The sequence below is a fragment of the Berghia stephanieae genome, chromosome 4, assembly GCF_034508935.2.
Source record: "Berghia stephanieae isolate SIO BIC M18660-M18661 chromosome 4, UCSD_Bste_1.3, whole genome shotgun sequence".
NCBI lineage: Eukaryota > Metazoa > Mollusca > Gastropoda > Nudibranchia > Aeolidiidae > Berghia > Berghia stephanieae.
Window position 1 is genome coordinate 35,942,105 of NC_088363.1, and position 22,714 is coordinate 35,964,818.

Consider the following 22,714-nt stretch of genomic DNA (forward strand, 5'->3'; position numbering starts at 1 on the left):
TCTCATCCAGACACAAGCACAGGTCCCAACTAAGAGGAATACACTCAAATGTGTACCAATCATATAATATATGTAAACTAAACATATTACAATGCATAACAGAGAGATGATTTACAAGAAAAAAAATATCATCTCCCAAAACTATAACTATACATTCGACTGTTTCCCTCTCAGCCAAGGAACTCCGGCAAGGATCAGGACAAAACTAAGTAATCTCATTCCAAGACAATGACAGGAAACAATTGGGAAACGGGTATGGGGGGATAGAAGACACAGCATGTACCTCCCTGCCCACTATGGGAGGAAAGCGAGTGTCATACCACAAGACCACATAGCCGCACAAGAATAAAATACCTTACCCAAGGATATCATAAGGAGGCCAGAGTTTTGAGATTATTGTCACCTATTTAGTCAATAACCATGCTCAATATTACTTGACATTGTTAGAGGAAGAGAATTTGTTTTACTTGGTCTCTGACATCATCACAACGTACCTGAGTTAACAGTTGGAGTGGCCACCCCATTGGTGCTAAGTTCCATGTCGGTCCATGATCTCACATTGCAAGTGGTTGTATCACTGTTTGTTCCAATGCACCAATAGTATTTCTGTATTCCAGATCCAGTGTCGGAGAAGTACTGCCATTGTGCTTTGTGGCTATTTGTCACTTTTTGACCATCAATGTCACGCAACTCTGTGTGGAATTAAGAAAATATAATTTGATTTCTTAAAAAACAAAAACGAAAGAACTTGAGCTATTTATATAGCGCACTATCCACTAAACATCCTCAAAGTGCTTTAAAAGGGGTCCCTGACCAACAGCGACATGTAACATGTCGAACAAGACATGACGCCTGTTAGGCATTATTACAATTTTTTTCGGACAGAGACAACGCTGTTAAAAGCCAGATACTCATTTTACACCTGAATATGGTGTGAGAATGTGAGTAAAGAACCTTTTCAAAGGACTGAACTATATGCCGAGCAAGGCTCGAACCCAGGACCTTCCGATCCGAATGCAAGAGCAATACTCTCAGAGAACTACATCAGCCATCATGCTATATTCCTACCACAAGACCACATAGCCACATTTTGTAATGTGAAGTCATGCTTGTTTATAACTATGATCATGGTGAATTGCACGAATAAGTTAGAAAAAAAAAAGAAACACAAAACAAAACAAAGCACAAAAAAAACAAAAACAAAAAACCCCCCACTAAAAACTAAAAAAAGGCAAAAACAAATAAACAAAAAGAAAACAAAAAAAAACAAACATTTTTTTTTTCAATGCAAAGCTAATAGCATGATTCCAGTGCAACGTGGACTTATGTGCAGGTCTGATAACCCAAACTTTTATAGGCTCATTGTTGTAATGATAATAAATGCCTTCAAACAAACGCAAAATATTATCTAATACAACAAAGTTTAATCAAGCCCATTTGGAAAGCCCAGAAAGCGTGCAATTTCCCCCTTTTTTTGGAAAAAGTAATAAACAAAAATGAATATAACAACTTCAAAAAAGAACAAAATACCAAACGTTTTGGGATCAAAACCCTTCTTCAGCCAACAACAAAAACAAACAATAAAGACATAAATACATTACTAAATTCCAGATAGACTAAGTAGCTCTGCATACCCATTAAAAAAAAAGAAGAAGAAAACAATTTTTTTTTAAAAATCAGGAAGATAAAATCTTACCAGAGCCATCCAAGACAATTCCATTGGAAGGTGCAGTGAGATCGACAATGAAGCCATCAGAAGATTCCCATGACACAATGCCAGCATGGTTATACACCAACACATTGGTATAGTACCGTGTGTTCTCCAAGAGGGACAATCCAGTGAATGAATAAGTTATGGTTGGGGAGTTGATGAATCCAGATGAGGCAATGTCGTGACCTTGACATTGAAATGAAGAAAAGCATGCACTTAAGTATGTGGATTATTTCTGATTCTTACAGAATTAAATATTTGGAAAAATAAATAGTTTTTAATATAACATGATATAAACTACAGTGGAAGAAGGGAGGGAAGTGTGAGTGTATTATATGATTGAGATTAATAAACAAAAATGAATATTACAGCTTCAAAAAAGAACAAAATACCAAACATGGAATGTTTCGGGCTCAAAACCCTTCTTCAGCCAACAACGACAAACAATAAAGACATAAATACATGACTAGATTCCAGATAGACGACAGAGATATTTTGCAAGTCTTCTCTGTAGAAAAATATTTCCAGGCAGATTTGTCCTATCAGTGCCGTAGGTTCAGGTCCCCTATCGCTGTGAAAAAAAAAAAGATTTTATTCTCCATTGTCTTCAGTCACTTTTCTACTCACTTCATTTCCTGTTATGCAATACGTTATAGTATTAGCAATCATTAAAAATCAGGCATTCATAATACCTATGTAGCCGAAATTTATACAAGTTCCTGAAGTGCTGAACTAGTAACAATTGCGTGCTACCCTTTTGACAAAATGCTAGCCTATCATAAAGTACGTTCACCCAGATCTACCCTACTACCCTACCCAAATGCCCAATTACTGCTGGGTGGACAGAGGGTTTAATAAAAAAAAAACATTGACTGCACCAGGGACTGACATTGGGTCCATTAATTCTGAGGCTGGTGCTCTAACAACATTTTGAAAAAGAAATTAATTTTTGATTTTCCAGCTTCTTCTTACCTCCAGGTGTACGGCTGAGATACACTTTAAATTTGTCTATACCAGAAGTTCCAGCCTGGAAGAGACCATCCCACCTGGCATGAACGGTACTACTGGACGAGATATAATCTGTATCTTTAGTGTCACTACTTCCAATTAAGTCTTTAACCTTGAAACAAGATGAAATAATTGCTTTCATAAGGGAAAACATTTTATTAAAAAATTATACCATAAACATAACATAATAATAATATCTGAATTAACAGAAACTATCATAATGAGCAATGATCTGACTTCCGCTTCTATGTCATCCAACTTCGCAGCTTTCCTCTTAAAATATGGTGAAGGAGGTCTTCCAACTGTCTTTAACTTGTACATTTTTCTGATGACTAATAGCTCTGCCAGTATGAGTGTGCCAGGATAAGGTATATCCGAATAAAAAGTTTGCACCGTATTACAGACATGTTTTCATGTTTGCAAATTTTACATATTTTTTATTTAGCATTGAGGAAGTCACAGAAATAGATAATTTCAAAACCAAATTATTAATTAAAAATTTAAGCAAATTCACCCCCCCCCCCCTCGCACTTCCCGTTACTAATTTATAAACAAAAACTCTTTCTCCTTAATTAAAACAAGGATATATACTTCTTTGTAACCTGCATCTTTACTCTGGACATTTATTGCACATCTTAAACTCCTTAATCAAAACAAGATTTCTTCACTTTTATTTTAGTTAAGTCATCAAATATGATATTATTATGTGGTCAACACATGATGACGTTTACCAGGCAGAGTAACTTACATGGATTCCTGTACTGCTAGTTGTCGTGATAGCATGAGGGGCATTAGTAACCCCAGGAGACTTGAAGATGGCGTACTGATTGCTGGAGTACCAGGCTCTGACAAACACACTGTATGAGGCATCTGCCGTGAGCTCCCGGTCTAAAGATTGGGGACAATAAAGATATAACGGAGTGTGTCACTTTATGTGGATGACCATCAAATGGGCAAAGGCTACTAACAAGTTACAATAAAAATTGGCTACACCAGATTTCGAGTTACACAAAGGCATCGTCAATAAAACTTTCAAGGAGATAAAAGGATACGATAATGAATGTAAGGTGTACGGTGTACAATCCAGATTTTACTTTTCAGTATGAATGTTTGTATTGATTATCCCCCTTGTACATCATGCTCGAATATAAACGTGTGTTGATAAAATGGCAGTTTAGTCCTGAAGACGCTTTAGAAAACGTCGTTAGTGTTGTAGTTCCTTATTGAGCTTCTTAGCTATTCCTATAATAATGGTATAAGAGCATAACTGCATCTGCTATTTTTATATACTCAGTCAGGAAAAAAAAATGTAATGTCGCCTAACAGGCTGTTAGCTGAGACCCTTGTAAAGCTCTTTGAGCATGTTTAGGAAATTGTGTGCGATTTAACAACTCAAATATTTTTTTTCAATGAATAGGGCAGGTGAGACCACTAGATCATAACTTAATTTATGAGAGCAAATGAAATTGGTTGTTATGTGCCACTGTGTATGTGTGTACGCTAGTGCGGGGCGGTCCTTGGCAAGCTTAAGGACCACGGTCCTACGGTCCTTGGGAAATGAAGACCGCAAGGACCGGTCTAGGACCGGTCCTTTTCGACATTGAACATTCCTGAGAGACTGTTGGAAATTCGAACCGGTTTGACCTTTGAGACCATGGGATCGTTCATTCTTGAACCGTTAAAGACCGCTACACGATGAAAACCGTGGTCTACAGGAGTAAAACACACGGAGTAGTCACACTCATTTCAAATTGTAACCTAATTAGAGAAGAGGGGTGATGCCTTCTTTATTTGCTCACCGTACTTCATTGTTACTTCGATAATTTAATAAAATTTGAAATTTATCCCCATTAACGGAGATAATGGCATCGCCCAAGGCGTTGATCGAGTTGTTCGTGGCGTTGATACACACACGCAACTCCTACCCCCCCCCCCCCCCCACACACACACACATTAGAGGGCAGCGAGCATTGAAGAGTAAGAGAGAGAGAGCGTGAAGTTATAATAAGAGGGGGTGGATGAGGTAATAAGAGGGGTCGATGGTGACTTTTCGCCAGATCTAACAAACTCAGCTACCCATTCATTGCTGAGTAGACAGGGATTCAGAAAAAAATCGACTGCACCCGGGATCGATCTCTGGCCCTTTGCGTATAAAGAGAGTGCTCTATTAACTGAGCTATCGGGGTCCCCAAATATTCTATTGGACTTTTTTAAAATTCAGACGTTATAACTGGGTTTTTTGGAAGGAAGAAACTTATGAAACTCATATTATTTGATTAGTAAAAACACCAACGAAATTTTAATATTATTGTATTATTTTAAATGACAACACTGCGATAGAAAGGAGTGGTGACAAGAGATGGACAAAAGAAAACAAAAAATCGGATTTGCTACTTGCTAGGTTCGACACACACACACACACACACACACACACACACAAACACACACATCTTTAGTAGTCACATACATTTCAAACAATAACCCATTAGAGAAGAGGGGTCATGCCTTCACCATAGATCATTGTCATTGCGATCATTATGGTGTAGTAAATTTTGAAATTTACCCCGTATAATGGAATCGTCCAAGGCGTGCGCCTCCTGTTCCCCCCATCTCACACACGAAAGGGCGATTTGCGGAGTGGAGGTTGGTGGTCGTCTGCCTGTATGGTCGTCTGTGTCGTTTAGTGTATGGCAAAGGGGGGTGGGTGCGATTAATTAAGTGGGATGGGTGGTGATTGGTGGAAGATAGGCAACCGAAGCAACGAATCGCTGGGGCAGGGTTGCCAGTTTGGCATTTTAAATGCCAGATTCCAAAAATCTGGCATTTTTGAAAACCGTTTGGCATTAGAAAAATCATTTGGCATTTGGCATTTTCATTTGGCATTTTCTTTTCTTGTATATTATACTTCAAATGACACCTTTTCTTAATTATTTCTAAACGCGTAAAAACAAACATCTTCACATTTCTTTTTCATTCTTAAAATCCAACCGTGGTGTAGTGGTTTAGCACTCCACTTAGTAGTCAGTAGGTAAATAATTACCCCAACAGGAAATTTAGTATAATTCAAAAAACAAAAAAAAAAAAAAAAAAAAAGAAAAAGAAAAAAAAACACGCAAGCCACCAGGATATGATAGTAAATTGTCTATCAAAAGTGAGTAGTTTTCTTAGTGGGGGTGGGAGTCAACAGACTTTGGCATCTTTTTGAGTGTTTTGGCATTTTTTGAGTCTTCCCCTGGCATTTTGTTGAAAAATAATCTGGCAACCCTGCGCTGGGGAAGTAGTAGGCTATGGCGCGAGACCGTAGGACCGTGGTCCTTGCAAGGACCGCCCCGCACTAGTTGAAAGGTGATAAGAAGTGAGGACCGCCGCCGATCTTCCCCTATGGGACCGGTCTTCGGTTCACAGCTAAAAGACCGTCGGACCGCGGTCTAGACCGGTCTTCAGCGCGGCACTAGTGTACGCACGCATTTGAGTGTGCGTAGGTGTGTTTGTGTGTGTGTTATATTTCACAATATATTAAGGTATTTCGACACCCTGTGACCTTGTTTTTTGGTGTGCTTTGTTTAAAATATTGCCGCTCGTTAAAATTATAACCAAAACCCCTAGCCCTTACGTACCATGCAGTGGAACCACAGCAGTGGTCATCTGACCAACATCATACCATTGTCTCTCAGTGTTGGAGTAGATTCCTGTTGGACTACTACTGCTCGATGACCCAACAGAGACTTCATATCTGAAAAGAATTAAAAGGTAACAGGTACTAAATAAAATGGCAGGAAATGATTTAAAAGTCAAATAGTAAAATGAATACCTGAACATTAACACCATAGTCTATGTTGGAAAAAAAAATATAGTATTGCCCTATAGGCGTCATGTCTCGTCCTTACATGTTTTAAGTGTTGCTGTTGAATAAAGACCCTATGTAAAGCGCTTTTAGCATGCTTAGTGGATATTGCTGACATAGTGTAGATGCATGTTGGTCGGATGCTATTAATGTTTTCACGCTTTGCTAAGGATATAAATACATACTGATTTTTTATTTCTTAAACAATCTCGTTAATACAACATTTTATCACACATTCTTCTAAGGTGATTTAACTTAACTACGCCATTCACACATATCGCATTCGTCCTTAGTGTTTTATTCATCATGTTTTGTTGATAAAGGGGAAATCCAAAACGTCCACAGTATCTATCGTCGTCTAATTATAATAAATTAAAGCTTACTATTCAACATTTATCGCTACTTTTTTGGGGGATCATATCTGGGAATTTTTTACTTGAGCCGTTTTTTTCACAGGGTATTTAAAGGCCTCTGATCTATACAACTCTTATTATGACATATAATGTTATATGTTATGTTAATGTGTTGCTTACCTCTCTACCGAAAGGCCCTGTGTTGTTGTGATAGACCACCGTGCTGCAAGGTATGTCCTTGAGGGACTATAACTGTCTGAACCGGAACCAAAAGATAGATCCACAATATCCTCTACAGTCACCTGATCACGGGTTGGAGATCCTGGAAGATAAAGTAGAAAAAAAAGGAAAAATAAGAGAGGATAATAAATACAATAAACTAGTCTGAAATGGAAACAAAAAGACTATAAATAACATATTATAGGGAAAAAAACATACACCAAAAAAAAAAAAAAATTGTACGAAGAGCACGGTAGAGTATTAACTAACAAATATAATGAATTTATATAATAATAAAATATGGTATGACTTCGCTTTCGGATCGGAAGGTCCTATGTTTGAGCCTATCTCACTCGGTGCATAGTTGACTCCTTGGAAAAGGTTCTTTACTCACATTCTCTCACCGTACTCAGGTGTAAAATGAGTACCTGGCCGTTAACAGCGTTGTCTAGATCGGAAAAAAATTGTAAGCTGAAAAATGTTACTTTGATCGTTTTTCCCCTGTGGTCTTCAAATGCTAAAAACAGTACTGAATATATGATCTTAAAGAGGCCAATAAAGCTCTGCCGCTGGAGCCAAAATTCGTATTTCTACGAATTTTTCGTAGTACTAGTTAAGTCTGCCATTACATAATTGTCTGTCTCTGAACATATATTATTATATGTTGTTGAATAGTTTTACCTCCTGATATATCAGTACACCCAGAAGCTGCTGAGCAGGTTTGATCCTGGATGGCACAGACACAATGACCTTGACAGTTGTAATTGCTGCATCTGCGCCTCAGCTCTAGATTGCCAGACGTCAAGTAGAATTGATGATGAAGGGCTTGACTCTTCAGATCAACCTAAAAAGATACAATGGATCAAAAAAGGATAATGGAGTGCATATACATTATAGAGAATCCTTAGAGTTATAGTTCAGTTGGGAGAGCACTCACTTCACACGTACAAAGGGACCGAGATCGATCCTGAGTGATACCATCATGGCATACACACATACACATATAACTCCTAGTTTTCTTAAAGTTAACCAATTAACACAATGAAATTTTGAGAATGGATTGTAAGGTAGGGTGCCCGAAATTCGACACCCTGTGACCTTGTTTTTGGTGTGTTTTGTTGCACACCTTGCCGCTCGTTTTGTATTCAAGCAATGGACATGAGGTTTGTACCATCAAATAGATAAATGATTTTTCTTTAATATCACATAAATTAATACATTCTATCTTTTAATTTACGCTCGCAATTTGCATTTTTTTGAGGTGTGTAATTATTTTTCTGATGGTGGCCCTAAGTTTGACACTGTTTTTGAAGAAAAATCACCTAACACATTGGATGATAGAAGCAATTAACAACTAGAACAAAACTTTACTCCATTGTGTATTGTAATCTCTATTACTGATGACATTCACCTGTCAAGTTGTGACTGGGTTGCTCACTGAATCTTTAAATCAAGAAACTAGGGAGCAGGCACCGGTGTAAGATAAAGAACTGAATAAGTGTGTATGAAAGGCGTCAGACAAAGCAAGAAAGAAAAATATAAGAAAAAAAACGATCCCAAAATATCACCTTTCATAAACACTTGTTCAGTTCTTTATCTTTCTGAATCATGGATGGTGCAAAAATGTGTGCATGAATCATGGCACCATCCATAAATATGATGAGCCTTCTAAATAAGCAGGTTTATTGTATCTATTTTTCGAAAGCTAAGTAATATCACATGGGCAAACGTGAGTTAATATGAACACATGATATAAGTCCATTGCATACAAAGAAGACTAAATTAAATCAATAAACGATATATTTTATATTTTTAAAAAATGTGATATCTTGGCCTTAAATGACATATCACTCGGAGTATTTATTTACATGTCTGATATCCAAATATTTGTTGTATGAATGAAAACCTCCACCCAAATAAAAGATTTTTGATTTCCAAATCCTATCCTATGGTTAAACTTTAAATTATTTTTAAAAAAGTGAGCTTTTATATAGCGCAATATCCACTAAATGTGCTCAAAGCGATGTAAAGGGTTCCTGGTCAATAGCAACACTTAACAGTAAGGGCGGGACATGACGCCTGTTAGTCGATATTACAATTTTTTTCAGACAGAGACAACGCTGTTAAAGACCAGGTACTGATTTTACACCTGAGAGAATGTGAGTAAAGAGCCTCTTCCAAGGACTCAACTATGCGCCGAGCGAGGCTCGATCCCTGGACCGTCCGATCCGAAAGTGAGTGTCATACTACAAGACCGCATAGCCGCACAAACTTGGAAATCATCATCATATGCACATGGACTTACCCCGTTGACAGCCCATATTCCAATAAAGATAGAGCTTTGACCGCTGAGGCTCTGTGTGGATATTGTCTTCAATTGGACATATCCCTCATCATCGTATGAAGTACCACTATTGGTGTGGGATACGGAGGCATAGGTGTTACCCTGAAAAATCATAAAGGAAATAATATAAATTAAACCCACATTATAACATTATTTAGAGATTTGTAATACTGTATACTGTGAATAAATTCTACTTAATCCTCTCCTTACCAACCAATTTTCTCATTCTGATTTCTCTTATACATCACAAAATTTAAAGAAATGCTTTAATTACAGCTCTAAATACTAAACACTGTGTTGTCGAGCTCATTTTGCTGAACAACATTCTGTATAGAAGGCACTTGTTACTTTTTTGTTTGAGTAAGAAAAGTCTATTTTTGTGTCGGGTGGGTTTAAGTTTTCGGGGGGAAATTCTAAAATTGGCTGGTAAGGGAGTGTTAAAAGGCAAAGATAATAGTCATCAGCAGCTTGGCTCAGTGGTACGGTCTTTGCTTCGTACCCGAAAAGTACAGAATTCGAATACCCACTGCGCAGTATGGCTCGAACAAGTTACCTAGGCCTAGCTCAATTTGAGGCGCTGCACTGTGACTGATGCCTGGGTTATTCCAGTCCTCCCTTGGAATAGACCATAGAGACAAATAAATTTACCTATGGGATGAATAAAGGGAATTTTATCTAAGCTGTCATTTATGAAATAATATGAACTTTTGTATTTCCTTTTCTAAAAAAAACAAACAAATCCTTTCAGAACTTCATGAGCATCTCTAAGTCATTGAAACTTGAAAGTTGATACCAGACTACATAACTTTTCTGGTTTTATTAGTAGGCAAGTTTGCAGAGTATATACAAACAAATTTAGTTCAGTAGCAACAAGAGTGGTGCCCACACTGACGAGATAATGGTCAAAACTGCACTTAAGAAGTTTAAATTTATCCGATTACAGAGTGTATAGAACATACCGAATTTAGGTCAGTAGCAAAAGGTGTGGTGCCCACACTGACGAGATAATGGTCAATACCGGAATGTCTATCCCTGAACCCAACCCAGGCCAGCTTCAGAGAGTTGGTGGTGTAGGTCATCCATGAACTCTGGTGCCTCGTCAGTCTTGCAGCGTGAATGGTGGATACAGCAAACATGCCTGCAGTTGGAAAGAATGAATGGTTTATTGAGCCTCTGGTATAATTGAGAGTTGAGTGTTGTTAGTATCATCATGATCATCATCATCATCATCATCATGATCATCATAATTTGCAGCCCTCATAACTTTTACTTTAATATTATAATCATGATTTTCACGTGCTTTAGGATCTAGTCATTGACATTATAACAAAATTTATCTCAATTTAAAACCTCTTATATAGAGGCAACTCTTACAAAGTGGTGGAAAACTCTTTCAATCTCTCCAAACATTTTTCATGCATTGTTATATACTAAGCTGCTAGAAGCAATGTACTGTAAAAACTGATGACAAAATATGAATACAACACCTTCGTAGAAGAGCAATATACCAAATACGGAATGATTCGGATTTAAACCCTTCTTCAGCCATTAAAAATATTTAAAATTATTTTCAGCTAAACAAGGGTTTTGAGCCAAAAACGTTGCGTATTTGGTAATAAAAAATTTTTTTGAAGCTGTTGGATTCACTTTAGCTCATTACCATTTAGGATCCTAATGGTGCCATATTGGCCATATTATAATGCAAGGGATCACAATTAATTCAATTTTACTTTTCAGCAAACAAAGCAATTAACAAACTTTAAAATAAATAAAATTTAACTTTTATAAAGAACAAAATCCACTAAACGTGCTCAATCGTGCTTTACAAGGGGTCCCTGGCCAACAGCAACACTTAACCCGTGGGACGAGACATGGCGCCTGTTAGGCGATATTACATTTTTTGTTCGGACAGGGACAACGCTGTTAACGGCCAGGTACTCATTTTACGCCTGAGTACAGTGAGAGGATGTGAGTAAAAGAGCATTTTCCAAGAACTCAACTATGCGCCGAGAGAGGCTCGAACCCAGGCAGGACTTTCCGATTCGAAAGCAAGTGTCATACGACACAAGACCACGTAGCCACACGTTACCTGGTAAAGGAGGGGTAGAATCAAACAGGATACTGGCTGAGGTTGATGTAGTACACAGCTGTGCCAGGTTACAGGCCTTCACCTTGACATAGTAATCGGACCCGTCCTACATGCTTAGAATGTCTTGGTAGTTGTACATGTGCTGTGTCACGACACCTGGGACCTGATATTATTGGATCAGAGAACCGGAAATAGGTTTCCATAAATTCAACCCCAATTCCCGTGTAAAATTTTTTTAAATAATCAAAAGGTGTTATAAATTTTGCCCAAAAAATTAAATTATTCACTTCAGAAAAGACAAACTTGATACAAAATAAAGTTCTGAACAATTATGTATGAAAGGTGCCAGACAAAGTAAGAAAGAAAAATACAAGAAAAAAAACATCCAAAAAAAAATCCGTCTACCTCTACTGGGGGATCAAACCTAAGACCTTCTGATTACCGGTCGGACGTGCTACCATTACACATGGTATCACCAAGGAAAAAATATCTCTGAAAAAAAGTTTATTTATTTGACTGTCTCTCTCAAAGTTTCAAGGCGAAAACAATAAAGTCTGGAAAAATATTTAATTTTAAATTCTAAAGCCAGACCCGCCTTGAAAGGTTAAACAGATACTCAACAGGGCCTTTTATAAAGAGTATTTACAATATTCTTCTGATTCTTTGATTCTTGAAACATTTGAATCGTGAGCATTGTTGAGACTTGCGTCTTAGTAATATTGATGGAAGAAAGCAGCAACCCTGACCATGCAGTTGTATACACACTTTCCACATGGAGGGAGCGGGACAATCATGCAAATAAAGCCGTTGAAGATCAGAGAGACGAACTGCCCTACGGAACTGAGCTCCCCTAGGAATGAATGGGTAACAATGAACAGAGCACGGGCAAAAAACAGCTGGAAGCATGAAAAAGTGGGGGCTGGCTGAGACTAGCTTGTGTACATGTGGATGCCCAGAGCAGACGATGGAGCACATTAGAGAATGCCAGGATGGGCCCAGCTGCACTGACCATGACCTTAGAGTCTGCTCCCCAGATGCTGTGGAGTGGGTTAGGTGTTGGAGTGACAAGCTATGATGATGACTAATATAAACAAAAAAAAGAGCAAGGAAAAAAAAAGACGAAAGGAAAACTATGTCAGATCATGAGTAAAATTAAAACTTGAGCTTTTATATAACTCAATATCCACTAAACATGCTCAAAGCGCTTTACAAGGGGTCCTTGACCAACAGCAACATGTAACATGTAGAACAATACATGACGCCTGTTAGGTGAAAATGACAATTTTTTCCGACATAGACAATAGTGTTAACGGCCAGGTACTCATTCTACACCTGAGTATGGTGAGAGAATGTGAGTAAAGAGCCTTTTCCAAGGACTCAACTTTGCACCGAGCAAGCAAGGTTTGAACCCAGGACCTTCCAATCCGAAACCTAGTGTCATACCACAAGACCACATAGCCGCACAAGTAAAACAAGAAAAAAGTTATAGTTTACTACTCTTAGACTAATGTAAGGAAGATAGATGGGCATCAGAGAGCAAAGGTAAGAAACAAAAACTACTGTTTAACTCTCTCCTTACCGACCATATTCATGATTTTTCCAGAAATGTTATACCTACCCAACACAGAACTTGACTTTTTACACTCAAATTCATTAGAAATAGGTAGATCTACATACTAGATATGCATAATTTTGTGCAGCATAACAAGCTTTATAAAACAGAGATTTTTCATAAAATGTTGTAATGTACCAAACATATCTGATCAAGAAACATGTTCATTGTATCGTAACAAATGAGACGATTTTCTTGCAGTTGGTAAGGAGAGGATTAAATAAATATATAAATTTCATACATTATATAATGCCTATTTCAAAATCACCTCAATATCTGCATGCTGGTATCCATTTTCGATATGGGATGTGATGGATACATAGTATTTCTCAATACTGGACTCTGAGTCCGTGAATGACCACTCAACCCTGAAGGCATCCCTGCTGATGAGGGTGGATCCATCCAAGGTGCCAATGCCTTCCAACAGTCTGGGCACGTGATTGGCTCCAGGTGATGACGTGTCCACAATAAACCCATTGGATGACACTGTTGTGGACAGACCTGGATAAGACATCATATGAAAATATCAAATTAAGAAATTAAGAAACAGGCACCGGTGTAAGATAAAGATCTGAACAAGTCTGGATGAAAGGTGCCAGACAAAACACTAAAGAAAAATACAAGAAAAAAAAACATCCCAAAAAATCAGTCTACCGCGACTGGGGATCGAACCTCAGACATTACCAGTAACCAGATGATCTGAGGTTCGATCACCAGTCAAGGTAGACTGATTTTTTGGGATGTTTTTTTTTCTTGTATTTTTCTTTCTTGCTTTATCTGGCACCTTTCATACACACCTGTTCAGATCTTTATCTTACACTGGAACCATTCATACACACTTGTCCAGATCTTTCGTTCATACACACTTGTTCAGATCTTTATCGTGATATGAAAGCTTCAAAATACGCAACCTGACTGCCTATACAATGAATCGATGATTTGCTTATCCAAGGGTCTGTTATTGTTTTTATGTATTAACAGGTTTTCTCCAATAAGAATGAAAAGAACTAAGTATAAATAAATTTTTCTTGTTTAGGCCTTCATAGAGTGTTTAAAACAAAGTCTCTCAATTGTGTGTATTAACTCTCTGTTGGCAATTTCCATAATTTCTTCAAAGTGTGATACAAAATATTATCATTATCAATGCCTTTTGCACCCTGAGTCAGGGTATAGGCCACAGAAAAACAGTTTCCATCACTTTCTATCCTGAGCTAGCCTTTTTCTTTCGTTCCATGTTTTAGCACTTCTCTGTATATGAGCTTCTTCGGGTGACAAAATATAATACTATGCATCATTTTTTTGGCAGCAAAATTAGCTTTATAAAGCGGAATTAAGTTCTTATATAAAAATCACAAAGATTTTTCCTTAGGTTTCGTGATGTACAACACAATTCTAATTTAAAAAAAAAACGTTCATTGAATCGGAATAGATGGGACGATTTTCCAATAGTTGGTATTAAAAAATGAACTTTTATATAGCCTTATATCCACTAAACAGGCTCAACGAGTTTTACAAAAGGTCCCTGACCAACAGCAACATGTAGAACTCGACATGAATGCCTGTTAGGCAAAATTACAATTTTTCGACATTGACAACGCTGTTAACGTCCATGTACTCATTTTAAATCTGAGTACGGTGAGAGAATGTGAATAAAGAGCCTTTTCCAAGGACTGAACTATGCGCCGATCGAGGCTCGAACCCAGGACCTTCCGATCCGAAAGCGAGTGTCATACCACTAGATCACATAGCCGCACAAGAAGGTATGGAGAGGTTTAAATAAGTAGACATTTACAGCCCAGAATGTAGAATGAAAATGTTACTTCCTGTTTCACAAGGACCTCAAATCTTTTTTACAGGGACAATGTACCAACCTGCTCTATTGTAAGCTCTGATATTGACGTATATTTTCGTTCCAACAGATAGAGTGTTGAAGTTAGCGTCATAGACAATTTCAATATGGCCAACGTCAGCCCAGCTTCTGACGTTGCTGCTACCAGGTGAGGTACCTGCAGACCACTGGTATTTTGTGATGCCTGGTTCAGGGTCGTTAAACCCATACCATTTGGCTCCAATGAAAGTTCTGGAATAAATTTAGATCATGATTTAATGTTAATGGAAAATATGAAAGTTGTGGATCAAAAAAAAAAAAAAAAAAAAAAAAAAAAAGAAAAGAAAAAGAAATTAAGACAGAAATTTATAGACTTGATTACCCTTCAAACATTTGACAAAGCTTTGAAAAAAAAAACATTCATTATTTTTCATATCAAATGCTTTTATTGTCCAAACATTTTTTCAAGATATACTTTCGAAGTTTTGGTCTAGTGCGATGAGCATTTATTTACATGTCTTTTAACCCAATTCCTTAGGTGGCTCATTGTTGTAATGGAATTTTTGTTAAATGACGCAAATATTGTCCATTACAACATTTTAAAACTAGGCCCGTAAGTGGGTTTGGCTGTCAGACCTGCATATGTGTACGTGTCGGTCTAATGGCAAGAAATTCAATTTAAAAACAACGAAAAATGATTACCTGATGCATTGGAATTCAATGTCTTCATCAAATGTTCCATCCTGTACAACCCCAGCGACAGGGGCGGTGGTGTCCACCAAGACACCGTCAGATGTCGCTGTGGCACATCGGTCCATACTGTCACAGGCTGTCACAGTTGTGTAGTACGTGGTGCCTGGAGACAGCTCGATGTCCGTCCAGATTATTTCTATTGACATTAATAAATATTCAGATAAGCACATTTACATGGTTTTCCTTCGTTCAATGCACTGCACAATGATTTATTTCTTTCCCCAACACACAGCAAATTCAATTTTCTATTATATAAAGTACAAGTCGCCTGTTATGGCACTCTTAGAACATCTTGTCTTAAATATAACAAATATAGTACAATATAATAATAATAATAATAATAATAATAATATTAATAATAATAATAATAATAATAATAATAATAATAATAATAATAATAATAATAATAATAATAATAATAATCTTTATTGTCCAAAAAAAATAAACAAATGGCAATTTGTCATTTGGTTTGCAATGTTTGAAATTAAAAATACAAATCATAGACAGAAAAAAAAGCATTAATAGAATAATTTAAACACATCAAAATGAAGATGACGCTTCATAACAGTTTAAAAAAACTCTTACATACATATAAATCATAATATGGGGTAGTATTTGTGTAAAGTAACTGATTGAAAAACGAGGCTGAAGTTTATTATCAGTCACCAATAAGGTCACAGACTATGCTCGGTGTCGTTTGATTTCTTACAAGATGAGACCCCGTATCAATGGGGATGATCTATATCAACTTTCCATGTACTCGAGGTCATTGGTCACATTGCAATATGTGCTCAAAGTGACCCACATCGTGAAAAGTGTTCACAGTTTTTGAAATATCTAACGCCACGATTGGTCATTTTATTCTGCTTGACACGTGGGTATGTTTACAACTTTCATAAACAAAGCAGCGTGATTACATTTGTTAAGAAATATCCAATCATTGGACAGCAACATATCATGTGATTGATGACTCGTTTGGACGAAAACCTGAATATAGATCGCTCCCATGGGTTCTCGATAGCCTACACTCGCCTTCAGTTCGGGAGATCCTTAGTTCGAGCCTCGCTCGGCGCATAGTTGAGTCCTTGGAAAAGGCTCTTTATTCTTTACTCAAATTCTCTCACCGTACTCATGTGTAAAATGAATACCTGGCCGTTAACAGCGTTGTTTCTGTCCAAAAAAAAAATTGTAATATCTCCTAACAGGCGTCATGTCTCGTTCTACTTGTGTTACGTGTTGCTGTTGGTCAGGGACCCTTTGTAAAGTGCTTTTTTAAAAGTGGATATTGCTCTAAATAAGAGCTCAAGTTAAAGCTCAATTTATAAAAATGAGAAAAAGTAATTTGAGATATCACGTGTCTCTTCTCATATAACATTCTTATTTAGCTTATTTAAAGCCTTATGAAGATTTCAAATTGAATTATAACAAGTCCACACTCACACACACACAAAAAAAAAAAAAAATAGAAATAGAGAGAGAAGAAAAAGAAAAAAATTGTAGGAACATCTCATGCCATAATGTATGTCAAAAACATACCTGTCCATAACTCAACTTTGACCCCCTTGGCAATAAAGCCTCAAGTCCGTGTCATAAACATATATACATGCATACATATACAATTATATATATATATATATATATTTTATATATATATATATATATTATATATATATATATATATATATATATATATATATATATATATATATATCATATGAGTGTTGGTGGGTACTTCTGGTACGAGAGTGCTCGATAATGTTGGTTAGAGCATATAAAATAAGTACGGGCACTCACATTTTTCTGTCGATACAATCGTTTCAATGGGTTTCCATATCGTCAGTCGACAGTTGATCCGTAGTGTAGTTTTCAATTGAGTTCGATGTTGTTTATTTCCATCCTTATTCTTACATTCTATATTGAATCGTATAACTAGTCCACATAAATAAGAAGAGCAGCGGGAAACGTCAAAAAAAAAATAAAAAATCAGAAAAATCTCAAGCCATAAAGGTAAACCATACCTGTCCTCAACCCAACGTTGACTTCCTTCGCAAGGTCATCACAGCCGTCACAAGAACCAAGGCTGACAGTGTAGTAAGATAGGGTGGCAAAGGGGCTGTAGAACCACACCCAGTAGGCTTCCAAGGGGGTCCCCACGGAGGTCTTATAATCGTCGTCCTGGGTGGTCGTCGTACGGCCCGAGCTAGATCCATCAAATACAGTTCCAGCAGTTGGCCCGTTTACAGCTACCATCATTGGTTTGGAGAAGGTTACATTGTAAAGATTGGCGCCATTATAAGCCTTAGAATGGATGAAAAGAACACCGATTATTTTTTAAAAAGAATATTGAATAAAAATGAATATAACAACTTCGAAAAAGAACATAATACCAAACACGGAGGGTTTCAGGCTCAAAACCCTTCTTCAGCCAACAACAAAAACATACAATGATGTTGTATACTTATGTTTTCCATGCATCAAGATGATATTTTCTTTTGTTTGTATTAACTATGATATGCTATATACACATGTGTACATATAACAGGATATTTAAATATCTTTTTGATTATATAACGCTTAATGGTTGTGATACGATATTACGATAAGAAGGGGGTGGTAGATCCCTCGTTTCACACCCAAAGGGATCAAGATCGATCCCGGGTGCTGTCGAGATTTTTTCTGAACCCCCTGTCCACCCAACAGTGATTGAGTAGCTGGGTCTGTTAGATCTGGCGGAAGGCACTTTGCGATAGACTAGCGTCCTATGCAAAGGGTAGAAATCAATTGTTATTGTCCGTTTCACGCTATAGAAACCGGGATAAACTCCGACTCCATGGGCCAAATGGCCCCGAAGGACTAAAATATATATATATATAATAGGTTATTGAAATGTCTTTTTGATTATGTAACATTTAATGGTTGTGATACGATATCATGATATGAAAAGTTCTACATATTTTGCTTCTTCTATGCACATTGACATTTACAGTGATACTAAGTCTTTTGTCGGCTTATATGAAGAAAAATATATTCTCTGTTTTCCTTCGCCATTTTACTTATAAGCTCACATACTTTGCCCAGGTGACCATATTAGGGGCAGCGTGGCTCAGCGGTAAGGTCTTTGCTTCGTACCCGCAAGTCACCTCGCCCTTGCTCAATTTTTTGGCGCTGCACTGCGACTGACGCCTGGGTTATTCCAGTCTTCCCTTGAACAGACCCTAAAGACACATTTCCCCTATGGGACGAATAAATGGAATTTTATTTTATTTTATTTATCATTATGGTTCGGTCAATAATGATCCAATTAAAAATTTAGGAAATTAACTCTGACGTTTCCCTGAGAGTAGAAGTGGGCATTTTCAAAGGCCCCACCATTATTAACCAGTTAACTGCCGTGATCTGGAAAAACACGGTATTTAAAAATTTGGCTAGAAAACTCGTTAATCAAATATCGATATATTTAAATGACCCTCATATTGGCAAAACTCTCAAACCTTAAAGGACTTAAGGAAGACCGCGAAGTCCCAGGTTTGAGAGTATTTGCCAAGATGGGGGTCATTTAAATCGATCGATATTTGAAGGACGAGTTTTCTGGCCAAATTTTGATATAAGTCAGTTAACCGGATAATACAAACAAGTAAGTTGTTCCGTTAAACAGTGGTTAAGGTAAAAGTAAACAGGACCACACTAAGCACTGAAGATGCCACAAAAGAACGCTGAAGTACCATGAGAGATATGTAGTAAGCTTTGCCATCCATCAGGTTAGAGTCCATTGTGTTTGACCCACACGTTGTGGTCTCTGTTGTCCAGGCCATCTTGTCAATGTGACCCGGCCTTGACCCCACTGCCCATTTGTAGCTGCTTATGCTGGATTCAGGGTCTTCAAAGATGCCATCCCAGCTGAAAATAAAAATAGGGAGAAAAAAGAATAGAAAGGATGTCTTCTTCATTGAACACATAAACGAACAACGAATGGGTGTGTAGTGACAACAAGAAAAATAGTAATGTGTATTATTGTGTGTATTATGCAGCTCTTCAACGAGGCTTTTGAAAGTTCCTAATCTTCGCTTGATCAAGATTTCTGCTGCGCCTTCCGTTTTTCAGTCAAGTACAGGTCGAACTTTCCCCTTGGTGGGTTGCTCCACGGCCATCAGTGCTAGCAGTCCTCCTTCCTCTCCTTTCCAGGGTACAAGCACTCCCTCTTCAATCCATCTCTCGACTTCTGCCTCGTAATTGACCTTCTTTTCATCATCTGGGCGCATTTTGTATTCACCCACTCTGTTTTTCAACTCCGGTACTCCCTTTTCATTCCACTTATATCTCACTGTCCACCAAACCACGCATCAAAATCCTTGTCTTTTATATCAGGACTCCTCTCCTCGCAGACCGTCATGGCACACGCACCAGTCTTGCCAAACTTCACTTCTCGTCCCACCACTGTTACGCCTCCCAATCTGTCAATAATATCCATGCCCACGATGAACTCCACAACTCCAACCAATGACTGCACATCTCTCACATCTTCATCCACCTCATCTTGTCCAATCTTTACTTTCACTCTCTCATATCCCTGGCACCTCAATTTCCTTCCGTCGAACGCCAACACCGACGTCTCTCCCACTGCTGCAGTCGCAAACCTCTCCGTTGTCATACTCCTGGTGCACCCGGTGTCAACCAAGGCCAGTACTTTCTTGCTGTCAATTTCTACTTCAATGACCGGACTCTGTTGAGCACACCCTGCACCATCTCCAGCTGGCAACTAGCAGGATTTGTATCTTTCTCTTTGCAAAACTTTATCATGTGCGGACCTCCGCATCTATAGCACTTAATCCTTTCTCTCTGCTTACAATACTTTATAGGGTGTGGCCCTCTGCACTCCCAGCACTTCATCGGTCCAGATCGTTCTCTGTTCTTGCTGCCAACTCCTGCTCCAGCACTCACCGCCCCAGCAGTCACTCCCGCTCCTACCTCTTTAGACATATGAATCCTCGCCCTATCCAAAAGATCCGCTACTGGCACACTATCTGCTGACTCGACCTGTTGTAGCTCCATCGACACTCTTTCCGGAATTCCAGTGACAAGAGCCAGTCGCACTACACGCTCCATTGCTGCCTCCACAAACCCGCTTTCCCTTGCTAGCTTCCTCAGTTCTGTAGCATAGATATCGATTGGATCCCCACTCCATCGTAGTGATTTCAACTTCTCGAATGCTACAAATGGGCTGTCTGAAAAAGCTTTCAGTAGTCCTTTTTTTCAGTTTTCCGACATCCTTCCTGACATCGTCTGGCCAGCAAACGCTCCCCCTTCAAGATACATTGGTATCATTGCCATGTTTAAATACAACCCTTCATATCTGTGTCAAACCGTTATAGAACAGTATCATGTCGGAATGGGTCGGGCCCCAACAAGTAAGAGAAGAGGATCTAAAATAAATATGATTTTAAAAATTACAAACTTAGAAGAGGGGGGGGGGGGGGGGGGGGAGGGGAGTTTGGAATATAGGACGCTGTATTTAATCTCTACACTGTAAGAATGAAAATTAACGCTATGTTACATATTTGTGGCTATAAATACATTTTGCTGCACTTTGTTCAGCCCGACAGAATACCTATTTGAGATAATTGGTGACATTTTTATAGAATTAAAAAATCTGTCACCTTTACTGATAAGGAGTCGGAATGCTCCTTGAGTAGAGTAACCATTTGACTCCGCCGTTTCCGTCCAACAAGCAATAATTGGATAGCTAGTATTGTCATATCTAGACGAATGTAATTTAAATTAGACTAACCTCATATCCAAAGGGTAGCAAATAATTGTGATTGCTCATTTAACAAACCATGATAAACTCTGGCTCTAAGGAACTACTTTTGTAACCAGAGAACTTTATTTGTGAATGTCTTATTACATAAGTGTTGTGTGTAAACCCCATCATTCCTAGTTAAATCAACCTGATGAATCGTACTTTGTAGATGATTAAACAACATCCAACTTTTATTGACCATTTGAAGTCCTTAAAGAATTCTAAAGGTTTATAGATAAATCTTTTGAATTAGCTAGACGTGTTCCATTTCCAGTTGTGAACAAACGGGTAGCTAGAAACCAAGGTTGTTTCGAACCCGGACATAATTTTATCAGAAAATAGTGAGATATGAATTGCACTTATAATGATAATAATAATAATAATAATAATAATAATAATGATGATGATGATGATGATGATGATGATGATGATGATGATGATGATGATGATGATGATGATGATGATATAATAATAATAATAATAATAATAATAATAATAAATGTAGTCTTTACATACACACACACACACACACATATATATATATATTATATATATATATATTATTATATATATTATATATATATATATATATATATGCAGAGAGAGAGAGAGAGAGAGAGAGAAGAGAGAGAGGAGAGAGAGAGAGAGAGAGAGAGAGAGAGAGAGAGAGAGAGAGAGAGAGAGAGAGAGAGAGAGAGAGAGAGAGATGTTATAAAAACAACAACCATGATATAATAGTGCTCAACGTTTTGATAAAAGTAGCTTTTATAAAATATTTCAAGTATAATTATGATCAACCTCTACATATTTGTTTCGAGCATTCGCTCTCATCGCTCTCATCGCTCTCTTCCTGATGAGAGCGAAGGCTCGAAACAATATTGTAGAAGTTGATCATCATCATACTTGAAATATTATATATATAAATTGGGAAACCAACTTACCAGACATTGATAGTACTAAGGGACGTGAGATACTTGGTGGGGAAATTAAACTGGACATTGGTAAACTGAGGGGGTGAATTGTCCACGATGAATCCGGACGAGGTGACCGCTGTTGTCTTACCCGTGAAGTCAAAGGCTAGGAGATGGGAGAGAACATCATCATTATCATCATCTTCATCATCATCATCATCATCATCATCATCATCATCATCATC

At 37.8% G+C, this 22,714-nt stretch overlaps 1 protein-coding gene across 1 annotated transcript in view; it reads right to left on the reverse strand.

Annotated features, from left to right (window-relative positions):
* Positions 1-22,714, reverse strand: part of LOC144971755 (uncharacterized) — a 77,445-nt gene that overhangs the window by 10,586 nt on the left and 44,145 nt on the right. The window contains exons 28-43 of the mRNA XM_078912828.1: positions 22,500-22,635; positions 19,484-19,658; positions 17,780-18,059; positions 15,711-15,897; positions 15,052-15,260; positions 13,449-13,681; positions 11,569-11,674; positions 10,439-10,617; positions 9,441-9,581; positions 7,817-7,979; positions 7,097-7,238; positions 6,337-6,452; positions 3,468-3,607; positions 2,684-2,831; positions 1,697-1,897; positions 495-692 (exon numbers count right to left, since the gene is read on the reverse strand). Coding sequence (XP_078768954.1) covers positions 495-692; positions 1,697-1,897; positions 2,684-2,831; positions 3,468-3,607; positions 6,337-6,452; positions 7,097-7,238; positions 7,817-7,979; positions 9,441-9,581; positions 10,439-10,617; positions 11,569-11,674; positions 13,449-13,681; positions 15,052-15,260; positions 15,711-15,897; positions 17,780-18,059; positions 19,484-19,658; positions 22,500-22,635 — 2,754 coding nt within the window. The remainder of the gene's footprint in view (positions 1-494; positions 693-1,696; positions 1,898-2,683; positions 2,832-3,467; positions 3,608-6,336; positions 6,453-7,096; positions 7,239-7,816; positions 7,980-9,440; positions 9,582-10,438; positions 10,618-11,568; positions 11,675-13,448; positions 13,682-15,051; positions 15,261-15,710; positions 15,898-17,779; positions 18,060-19,483; positions 19,659-22,499; positions 22,636-22,714) is intronic.